This window comes from Egretta garzetta, unplaced genomic scaffold, assembly GCF_000687185.1.
Source record: "Egretta garzetta isolate BGI_Z169 unplaced genomic scaffold, ASM68718v1 scaffold728, whole genome shotgun sequence".
In the NCBI taxonomy this organism is placed as follows: domain Eukaryota; kingdom Metazoa; phylum Chordata; class Aves; order Pelecaniformes; family Ardeidae; genus Egretta; species Egretta garzetta.
The window spans coordinates 115053-125673 of NW_009260504.1; the positions used below are offsets into that span (position 1 = coordinate 115053).

The 10621-nt window shown below is 44.7% G+C and overlaps 2 protein-coding genes across 2 annotated transcripts in view; one reads left to right on the plus strand and one right to left on the minus strand.

The window, feature by feature from the left end:
• Positions 1 to 166: 166 nt before the first annotated feature.
• Positions 167 to 4742, plus strand: KLHL10 (kelch like family member 10). The gene is made up of 5 exons (XM_009644544.2): positions 167 to 721; positions 1248 to 1737; positions 2333 to 2950; positions 3628 to 3777; positions 4318 to 4742. Exons 1-5 carry the CDS (start codon positions 417 to 419, stop codon positions 4687 to 4689), a joined length of 1935 nt encoding a protein of 644 aa, XP_009642839.2. The 5' UTR covers positions 167 to 416; the 3' UTR covers positions 4690 to 4742.
• Positions 4743 to 6182: 1440 nt separating this feature from the next.
• Positions 6183 to 10621, minus strand: part of KLHL11 (kelch like family member 11) — a 5821-nt gene continuing 1382 nt past the window's right edge. Inside the window, exons 2-3 of the mRNA XM_009644559.2 lie at positions 9996 to 10607; positions 6183 to 7345 (exon numbers count right to left, since the gene is read on the minus strand). Of these exons, the coding sequence (XP_009642854.2) occupies positions 7333 to 7345; positions 9996 to 10607 (625 nt within the window). The 3' untranslated portion in view covers positions 6183 to 7332. The remainder of the gene's footprint in view (positions 7346 to 9995; positions 10608 to 10621) is intronic.

Below are 10621 nucleotides of genomic sequence, written 5' to 3' on the forward strand. Positions count from 1 at the left end.
CCCAACTCTCCCAGCCTGTCCTCATAGCAGAGGTGCTCCAGCCCCCGGATCATTTTTGTGGCCCTCCTCTTGACCCGCTCCAACACTTCCATGTCCTCCTTGTGCTGAGGGCTCCAGAGCTGGATGCAGTACTCTAGGTGAGGTCTCACCAGAGCAGAGTAGAGGGGCAGAATCACCTCCCTCGACCTTATACCCAGGCTAAATAATATTAAAATGTTGCAGGGGAATCACAAGGCTGGCTTTGCTCAGAGCAGCCATCAGCAGGGTGTAGGTACAGGGTCCAGCGTAATTTGGGCTGTGGTTAAGGGAAGGTTGAGGGCAGCCATGGAACGAAGGAGCTGGGAGAACCAGGACCCCATTGCCTGCGGAGGGGCTCACAGCCGATCCTGGGTCCCCCCTGCATCTGTGATCTCATTATGGGGCATATTCCAGAACCACCAGCCAGACAGGGTATCAGAGATGATCTTGGAGGGCAAGGACAAAGCCCTGCAGCATCTCAAAGAGAAGCAGCTTCAACTGTCTCAGGCTTTGACATGGGCGATAGCTTGGCACCCACCGGCTATTCATCCTCACACATGGAGAGGAAGATGAGTGCTATGGCTTGCACCGTCTTCAATGAGCTTCGCCTGGAAGGGAAACTCTGTGATGTGATCATCAGCGTGGATGGTATTGAATTCAACGCTCACAAGAACATCCTCTGTAGCTGCAGTCACTATTTCAGGTCAGTGCCTGAAACAAGAGGGGAAATACAAATGTGTTTCCTAGTCTGCGGTCACGTTGCCTTAGAGTATCTCCAGCGCTTACATCAGCGCTAAAGCTCTCATCCAGCAGTTACCCATAGTCCCGGTACCTTCCTGGACACCAGAATTAATCCACAGCCTAATATCTAACAGCACCTCTGGAATTGGTGTCTGACGAACCCCCAGATGCGGTGCAGGGCCGGGAGCGTGGCCAGCCTGGCTCATCTGCCATTGGGCGGGAGGTTTTCCTTCCCCACACACCGTTATTCTCTGGTATTCTTGTTGAAGCAAGGTGACCACTTGTCCTGTTGCTCTCTGTCCACAGCCGAGGGTTTTTAAAACAACCAGTTAGTAAAATATTAATTAATAAACTACACAGCCTCCCAGCATGGCTACTGGCCAAGTGCCCAAACTGGTGCCTGGGGAAAAAGGCACAGGGGGATAACGGGGTCAGGGTTTAAAGCAGCAAAGCTGTTTTTTCCCCCCAGCACTGCTTTGTTTTTTCAGGGCTTTGTTTACCAGCAGCTGGAACAACGCAGAGAAAATAGTGTATAAAATCCCCGGCACCTCACCTGAAATGATGAGGCTCATTATCGAGTACGCCTACACCAGGACAGTAATGGTCACGGCTGACAACGTTGAAAGTTTGCTAACGGCAGCAGACCAGTTCAATATCATGGGCATCATCCGACTGTGCTGCGAGTTCTTAAAATCCCAGCTATGCTTGGAAAATTGCATCGGCATCTGCAGGCTCACAGATTATTACCACTGTCCCGACCTGCGAGAAGCAGCCTGTGTGTTCATCCTCCATCACTTCGAGGACATGACCAAGGTGTCTACAGAGTTTCTAGACCTCTCCGTCAACGAGCTGAAGCACATCATTGAGAAGGATGAGCTCAACGTGAAACAAGAAGATGCCGTGTTCGAGGCTATCCTGAAATGGATTGCCCACGACCCGCCCAACAGGAGGCAGCACATCGCCGTCTTGCTGAGCAAGGTGGGTGCTGTCACGGCGTGGGCCGGGGTGGTCCTGCAGAGCTGGGTACGGGGCAGCTGAGCCAGAGCTGCTTTGCTTTTCTTGTAAGACCAGAGGAAATCGCAGCCTCCAAACGCTGCTCACAAAGAAGTGAGCTTTCAGACCGTTAGGTTATGGCTACGCTGGGGCACGGGTTGACGATCCTGTGCTGGGGTTGGGGCAGACCTTTTAAGTGCACATTTCCTCATGTTTGGAGTTTAACTGTTCCTCACACCCAGGAAGGGACAAGGTTCACGTGGGACGACACCGCTCCATACACAAAGTTTATGAGCGCTTGCCCAGACCAGCTGTGCTGTGGGCAGCTTCGGTCTGCGTACAGCAAAGCGCCGTGCCAAAGCAGTGCCAGGCTCCCTGCCGTGAAATCCAATTATTTACCCTTGCACCCCCCTTTCTGGAGTAGCTAAAAGCTACACGTTTAATTCTCTGGTTCATTAACAAGCTTTAGACAACACGGTAGCCTGAAAGCAAAGCCATCCAGCATCGGAGCTATCCACAAAGGACACCAAGGTGTAAAACATCTGCACTAATATTCTAACCCCCTTTTTGCATTTTTCAGGTTCGACTGGCACTGATGCAAGCGGAGTACTTCATGAACAACGTCAAAACGCACGATTACGTGAAGGACAACGAGGAGTGCAAAGTTCTCATCATAAACACACTGACAGAAATGTACAACCTCAATATGCATGGCCCATCTTATTCTGATTTCACCAACCCGCTCAGTCGGCCTCGCCTGCCCTACGCCATCTTGTTTGCTATCGGAGGCTGGAGCGGGGGGAGCCCAACCAACGCCATCGAGACGTACGATGCACGCGCAGACAAGTGGGTGAACGTCACATGCGAGCAAGAAAGCCCCCTCGCCTATCACGGCACGGCTTATTTAAAAGGCTTTGTCTACGTTATTGGAGGATTTGACAGCGTGGATTATTTCAACAGCGTCAAACGGTTTGACCCACTTAAGAAAACGTGGCAGCAGGTCGCACCCATGCACTCGCGGCGCTGCTACGTCAGCGTCGCCGTCCTCAACAACTTCATCTACGCCATGGGAGGGTTTGATGGATACATGCGCCTCAACACAGCAGAACGGTACGAGCCAGAGACGAACCAGTGGACACTGATTGGCCCCATGCATGAGCAGAGAAGCGATGCTAGCGCGACCACGCTGCATGAAAAGGTAAATGGCCCCTGAGGTTACAGAAAGCGCTTAAGGTTGAAGTATGGTGAGCAGGATAAAGAACCAAACCAACATCAGTGAGCAAGTGCCTGTACTTTCACGTGGCGTGTATCAAGGTAAGGACTTTCATGGAGCTCAGCCAGTGGTAAACACAGCTATGACTATGAGTTTGTCATCTAAACGGAAAAGAGGAGCTGTGGGAGCAGGAAAGGTCACAAATGCTCCCTTTAACATGATGGGTCATTTAAAATAAAGAGGAAGAAAGTTCACGTAAACCTTATTCATTAAATCCTGGAGCTACAGGTACAAAGCTCTCCAAGAGGCAGTATCTGCCTGGCATGGCAGAGATGCAGACAGGAGTGGTGAAACTCTTCCAGAGCTGCTTACCACCAGCAGCCCCCTTGCTGCCGGACAGCCCTTTCCCTGGCCACAGGTCGGGTCAAATACCCATCTGCTCCATGCAGTTCAGGAAATAAAGGGTCTAAATCCTGCTGGCCTGAATAACTCTCTGTGCTTTTATTACTTCAAACCCAGGATGGCCATTCCCATTAAAACCAAAACAGAACAAAACCAAACCAACTGACCCCCAAAAATCCAGCCACGCCATTTTCTCCTCGACATATTCTCCCACTGAGTATAACTGCCCTGCTCGCCCTTTTTTTCTCTCCTGTAAACAGGTGTATATATGTGGTGGGTTCAACGGAAACGAATGCTTGATCACCGCCGAAATGTACGATGCCACAACAAATCAATGGACCTTTATAGCCCCAATGAGAAGCAGAAGAAGTGGAGTAGGTGTGATCGCATATGGAAACGAAGTGTACGCGGTAAGGGAGAAGCGCTCGCCCTGCCATAACGCCACCCAGCACTCGCAGTACTTGTTTTTGCTAATCTGCATTTCCTAGTTTTTCAGGCTGGCCATTTGCTTCTAAGTGAGATTTGGGGAAGGCAGTGAGAGCCAGAACGGTCAATATGCCTCCTGAGAGTATTATCACCTGCACACTTTTCGTTATGAGAAATGTGTGGACAATTTTTAAGCAGCTGCAAAGAAATTATTTTCTACTGCTGCTAACAGCATCAGTAGCATTTGCTTGGTCCTGTTTAACCTATCCAGGTACTGCATTTAAACTCTGTAGAAGCATAAAATCTGACAGTTGCACAAAATAACTTTTGGAAGCTGCAGGGAGAACAAGGGAGCAGCCTGCAATAAGCACGCATTGTGTTTTGAGATCACATGCTCTCAGCAATGCTCAAAGTGAAGTCGGCGGGGCAGGACCAGTTACCATCTTACTTGCGTGTGAAATGATTCGGCTGCCCTAGTGGGTGAGGAAAGGCCTGTTCCAGCTCTGTACCTTTGGCATTCACAGGTAGGAGGATTTGATGGAGTCAACCGGCTTCGGAGCGTGGAAGCTTACAGCCCCATTGCCAACACGTGGCGCACAATCCACACCATGTTCAATCCTCGCAGCAACTTTGGCATTGAAGTGGTGGATGATCTTTTGTTTGTGGTTGGTGGCTTTAACGGTTTTACAACTACTTTCAACGTTGAGTGTTATGATGAAAACTCCAATGAGTGGTACGATGTTCACGACATGGGCATATACCGTAGCGCCCTGAGCTGCTGTGTGGTGCCAGGTCTATCTAACGTCAGGGACTACGTTGCCAGACGAGACTGCCAGGAGGAAAACTCTTCAAAGGAAGTCAGGTTCTCTTCTTCAACAAGTAGCCTGCCTGTATGAACAGTTCCACTTGGCTAATAAAGTCTTCCGAGCAGCAAGTGAATATATTTGCTTATTCTAAAATAAAAGCAATCGATACAGGCCAAAAGAATAATTAGTATTTAAAGCTTTCATTCTATGGCACTACAAAAATACATCTATTGGCCACAGCCTACATAGCCACTTAAAAAAATAAAAGGTGCAACAGAATGCTAGAGAAATAAAAGGTTTATTTTCATTAATTCACTTATTACAATAAACTTTAGTACAGTGTATTTAAGGTAAAGAACATTGCAGTAGGATTTGTTTCAAACAGCCTACACACACATACTACTTTACCTTACTGGAAGTAAGTACAGGAGTGCTGCTTCCCCAAGCAATCTGCTGGAGTCTACATTAACATCGACAGGAGAGTACAGCTGCCGTGATCCACAGTGACATGGACCTACGAGGAGCATCTGACTATTAATGGTCTTCAAACATCTCGTTAGTTCCACACTTTACATTCATATTAGTAATAGGATTAGATCCTCAGGAGCACCTGTTTTATCAGACTTCCGCTCAGGACTGTCAAATTAGAGATACGATTTATACCCTAACGTAACGTGGACATAGCTGAAAATAAACCTAAGCCATAAACCACTTATTTTAAGCTTGCTTTTTTAAGCCCACTCAATGTTACACCGTACTATTACAAGGTCATGTTAAAAATAACCTAGAAAGCTGCAATTCTTTGTGACTTGGTTTGTCAGTAGTGATCAGTCTATTCCGTGACACACAAGTTTAGCCGATATTTCTGATTTTAACATTTACTGTAATGGAGAAAAATGATATTGAAATAGTATAGCAGAATGCTTGGCATAGGTGTTCGTAATGCATGCTAAAAAGTTGGCATGTTTTCTTCATTTCTGGAGTGGTATCCTACTATGTGCAAGGGAAAGTCTTATTAAAAATACATACAAACCCAGCATACTAACAGAGTATTCAGGTAGTTATAAAATATTATGTACACATATGGCACCTAGGAATTACTATAATGACAGCTGAGTCTAGGCAGGATGTGTCCTACTCCACTAATACTTTGAGCAGAAAGACAGGATGTGAAACATGCGTTTTGTGGCATGTGTTCAGTACAGGGGTAGAGGTACGATTGTCCTAAGGAGGAGGAGGAAAAACTCCACCTGATGTTCTTTTACATTGGGAAAACCTGAAGTTAGCCTTCTAATAGTTAACTGAATACACACTAGGATCTTACTGACGTTTAACCAGCCACTATAAACACACTGAAAGAATTCCCAGGCTTTTGTTTATTCATTTTATAAACACCCAGCCAGCTACGGCAGTCAAGGGCCACAAGGAATGTGTTACACAATTCACAGGTTAGTGGGCTAAATCACAGCCAGAGTCAATAATGCAATTCTTCCAAACACCTACATGGGATACAGTGGATAGTTAGACTTGTCAGTTAAAAACCATGTGCAATGCAATTGGTCCACTTCAAGTCAAGGCTAAAAAAAACCAAAAACAACCCCAACTCGTTAAAAATTCCATAGAATTGGCATAGCAAAAGTTAGAGCAAACCAGTGCTGTTCACAGTGCCCATCACTCACCATGCAAACAGAACATACGGAGATATAGTGCATCACATACAGAATCATGGCTGGCGTTCACAAGTTAAGCCGTTCAGATGCTAAGCTGTTTTGACATCGTCTTTTGGGTGGAATGTCTTTAGTAAACTATACAGCTTGTACATCAGCCGAAAGTTCTCATGGTAAGTGCAATATCAATTTTGCTTAGAAAAAGAAAGACTGCAAGAAGCTTGTTCTTGCATCTGACTTCATTGCATGCTGCCACATGTTGAACTATTTAGTTCAGATTCCAAGTGAAATAATCATCTTGGTATTTCTCCCTATGAATTGTCCAGATTTGTTGATGGACTCAAGAGGGCTTTGACAGAGCTGTGGCGGTCTGACATACCACTGCCCTTCAATTGCTTGTTAAAAATCCCTACAGCTAAGTCAGTGGGATGGAGTACGTAAACTCTTCTCAGCTGCTTCTGTGCAAAGTCTGGTAAAGTATCTTAAAAACCAGCTCCTACAAATTTAAGTTAAATCAATGGATTTCGTACTGAAGCTGTGAGGCATTTTCATGCTTCTATTCACAAACCCTGCTGCAGGGGCAGTAATTCTTAAACTACTCCAGCCAAATCTTGGAGAGCTCATGGGCCAAACTCCACCGATTTAACCCCTTGCTTGCAGGCCTGCATGAGCTGATTTGGTGACAGTCACTTCTGAACATCAGCCTTAAACCTGAACAAGCTTACCCAGTTCCTCTCTCACATTAGGCCAGCATCGTACAATTTCATCTGCCCTTGCATAACAATCCAACAGGCAAATAAAATACAACACAGGTACCATAGGTGAGTAAATTGAGACGAAACTGTTAAGATTTTCAAGGTTTGTTTTTTTTTTTTTTTAACGAAGGCTAGATTATTCTATTACAAAAAGACAAGTTATTGATATCAAAAGTGGCAAGTGAACTGCAAAGTAGAGCATTAAGGGATGTACACATCAGAGAAACCTATACACTCTATGTGGTTGAAAGACTTACCCAGTGTTTCAGATATGATCTAGGTTGCCTGCTGAATTGGAAAATTGAGAAGTATCAGCTCAGAAAGCTAAACAATTAAAAAAACAAAACAAAAAAACCAAACTGTTTAAAAGTTCTTTTGCAAAGAAGTTGCCCACATCAAAACCACCAGCAAATTATCATATGAACCAAAGACAGTAAAACAGACTCTCCAACAACGTTTGTCTACACAAATTTTGGAACACCCTGGTTACTCCTCCCTTTCCCTTCCCTAAGATCCTGAGTTAGGTCGCATGAGAAAACCTGGAACATTCAAATAAAGGGAAGGACGGGGAAGAAAAGGAGGTAGGAGGGATGCACTGAATCCGCTAGTAACCTAAACTGTCCTGGAGCTTTTTGGATCAGGGAGGAGTGTTCAGTGGGATCGCTAACTGAGAGGCAGTGATACTCTAAAAGAAATATTCCATATTCTGTTTCTTGGGAGTGTAGAATAAGCAAACCAGGGCCAACCAGGGCACTGGTTTATGTAAACCCACTCAAAACGCCAAAAGGTATTTAAATCAGCTTAAAAATCTTACCACCACAGTAAGTGGGGAAATTCAATTATTTAGAGACTGTGAAAACTCCAGATGCCTCTCAAAAATCTTCTTGTCATCAATAATTGAGAGCCAACTATCACCCTTCAAGAGGAACAACAAGTGCTGATTTGTTAAGGAGCGCTGCAGCACAGCTACTCTAAGTTTCTCAGGAATGTATACTGAAGGCAAAGGGTACTGATTGTCAAAGACAGGCTGGAAACAGGCTCGTGGGGGTTCTTCTAACCACTTTTTCACTAGAATTAAAACATGTGCAACACTTGAGAAAGGATTGACAAGTAGCTCAGGTTTCAATCTACTACTGCGAAATAATCTCATTAATCCACTGATAGAAGTGACTAGTCAGTGTTGGTGGATGGCTACTTCGCTGGTTTTCACTCCTTTTATCAGGCTGATTGTTGACTCAAGTTTCTAATGAAGCTGTCAAAGACAAACTCAAAGCATCTTCAGATGCACCTGAAAAAAATCTACTGCCTCAAGTTCTCTGTTTTAGCAAGTGTCTTGTGTTCTAGCAATCATCCATTTATAAACAAACTCTGCAGCCTCTCTAAAACATACAGATACAAAATATTTAATACACATAGAAACATCCTGAAGTAATTTTATAAAGAAAGATTGTGCTTTTGTTTTCGTATACAGGTATAACTATTGCACTTGCCTCCAACTTGGGAAAGCCAAGTACACTAACACCAATTATATGTGAAGTTTAGTCACTGAGAAGGAGAGAATCAAAGGAATGTCAATATATAAGTGCAAATAAAACAGGTGCTTTCAAGCACACACAAATGTAACCACTGAATTATTAAGATAGAGATCTTTGATTTTCAAAAATAGAACTGTTAGAGACTAACTCTACAGAAATCCTTGAAAACAAAGATCTGAAGAAGTAACAGACTTAATGTTCCCGGAGATATTTCGCAGCCCGTTACAGGCTACAGTTTTTTTCCCTGGGCACCATTAATACTGTTGGATTCACATCGTTTCTCAATTCCCAACCATCCTCAATTTCTGAGCTTCTTAATTTGCAATACATAAAAGATGCTGGTTTTATGCATCAAATCCAATCAACATCCTCGTGTCTTATAAAGACACGGCAAGCCTAAGAAAACGGTTTAGCACAGTATTTCCTAGATTCATCAGGAGTGATACTCCAGAAACTAGCACTCAATCTGCGAGCGTGGCATTCTCCGTAAGCTTAGGGAGTGTCGGTGTATTTCCTGCATCTGCCTTTCCTGCATTTGCCTTATTCTATCTTTTTGCCACATCAAATTTTGTGGCATAGGGTATCTTTGTGTTCCCTGCAAGCATCTGAAAGGAATTCTCACATGGCAGGCTGTTGCTCTGCAGCGAGGCTGAGGCATAGGAGGCAAAAGCATCCAGCGCTTTCTCTCAGCACAGTAACGATAGGCCTCTTTCCTATATTGCTTGTCAATGTCATCGCTGTTCTTCCACCCCCCAATGATGAAAACATCATCTTTATAATAACAAATAGCTGCTCCTTCAATGCTAAGAACCTCTGGGGGTAAGCTTTCAAGTATTTCATCCGAGGCCCTGCCAGAGATCTTTACCTTGGCTTCCTCATTATCTATAGGGTAACTCTTGGGGCAGCAAGATGCTGTATGGTAAAAGTTTGTGTTCGCAACAGACATTTGAAAAGAGCAATAATTATCAATGAGCGGCAGAGACTCCACATCCTGCCACTGCCGTGTTTCAGCATCGTATCTGATAATAACCGCCCTCAATCCATCTTCGCTATCACTGTCAACTGGGGTACGAGCAGCAACATAAACAAACCGGTCTTCTACAGAAACAGCTTTGACATCACGAAGAATCTTTGGTGCTGACTCCAGGTTAAGCCATTTGTCTTGCTCGGGATTATAAATGGCCACATCTTTAAAGCCAGGACTGAAATTGCCATGTCCACCAATACTGTACAAGTTTCCTTTAACTTCAGTAAGGCCAAAAGAATGCTTTCTGGTTATTAGATTAGAGACTTGCTCCCAAATATTTCTGTTTGGATTGTACCTTTCTACAGTCTTGGCAAACCCTGGTTCCATGGAGCCAGCCACATAAACATAAGATTCTGTCACAGCAACAGCATGCCCATCAAGATGATTATGTATGTGCGGTAAGTTTACCCACCTATCTTCATCGATGAAATACCCTACGCACTCACTCAAGTAATCTCCTCCCTCCGATACACCACCAATCACCATAATGACATCCATGTTTTGTCCAAAACGCGGCAACAACGCTACGGGACAAGCGGAATGTTGTAGATTACCAGACTGCAGGTTCTCAGACCGCAAGGCATGACTCTCCACGGCTTCAGACACTAATTTAACACAGGCTTCATTGCTTGATACCAGCCTTTCAGATTTGACGTGGCGAGTAAGGTAAGTGGGTTTCATCTGAGACAATCTAAGTAGCTTAAAGAGATCTTCAAAGTACCTCTCTCTTTCCTCAGGATTTTTCTGAACCCACTTCAAAACAGTCTCAAAGAGGATTTCTTCAGAGTCCACTGTGATCTCCGAGTCTGACAGCCAGTCTCTGATGAGGTGAAAGGGCAAAGTGTAGAATTCCTCATCTTGGATAACTTTGTAAAAGTTTCTCCTGATCATATCCTGAGCTTTGAGGGCCAGCTGATTCAAGGAATACATGTGGGCTAAGCTGTGAACCGCAACGCAGTTGGAGAGGTTGAGCTTCTTCTTCAGAAACTCTCCACAGAACTCTTTTAACCGGGTCAGTAGAAACCTGCAGAACAAACA

What these genes read in the sequence shown, in the direction of transcription:
- KLHL10 (XM_009644544.2), top strand. Translation starts at nt 417, where the DNA reads ATGGGGCATATTCCAGAACCACCAGCCAGACAGGGTATCAGAGATGAT. An exon ending in AGCTGCAGTCACTATTTCAG is followed by an intron (nt 722 to 1,247) that starts GTCAGTGCCTGA and finishes TTGTTTTTTCAG; the next exon opens with GGCTTTGTTTACCAGCAGCT. An exon ending in TCGCCGTCTTGCTGAGCAAG is followed by an intron (nt 1,738 to 2,332) that starts GTGGGTGCTGTC and finishes TGCATTTTTCAG; the next exon opens with GTTCGACTGGCACTGATGCA.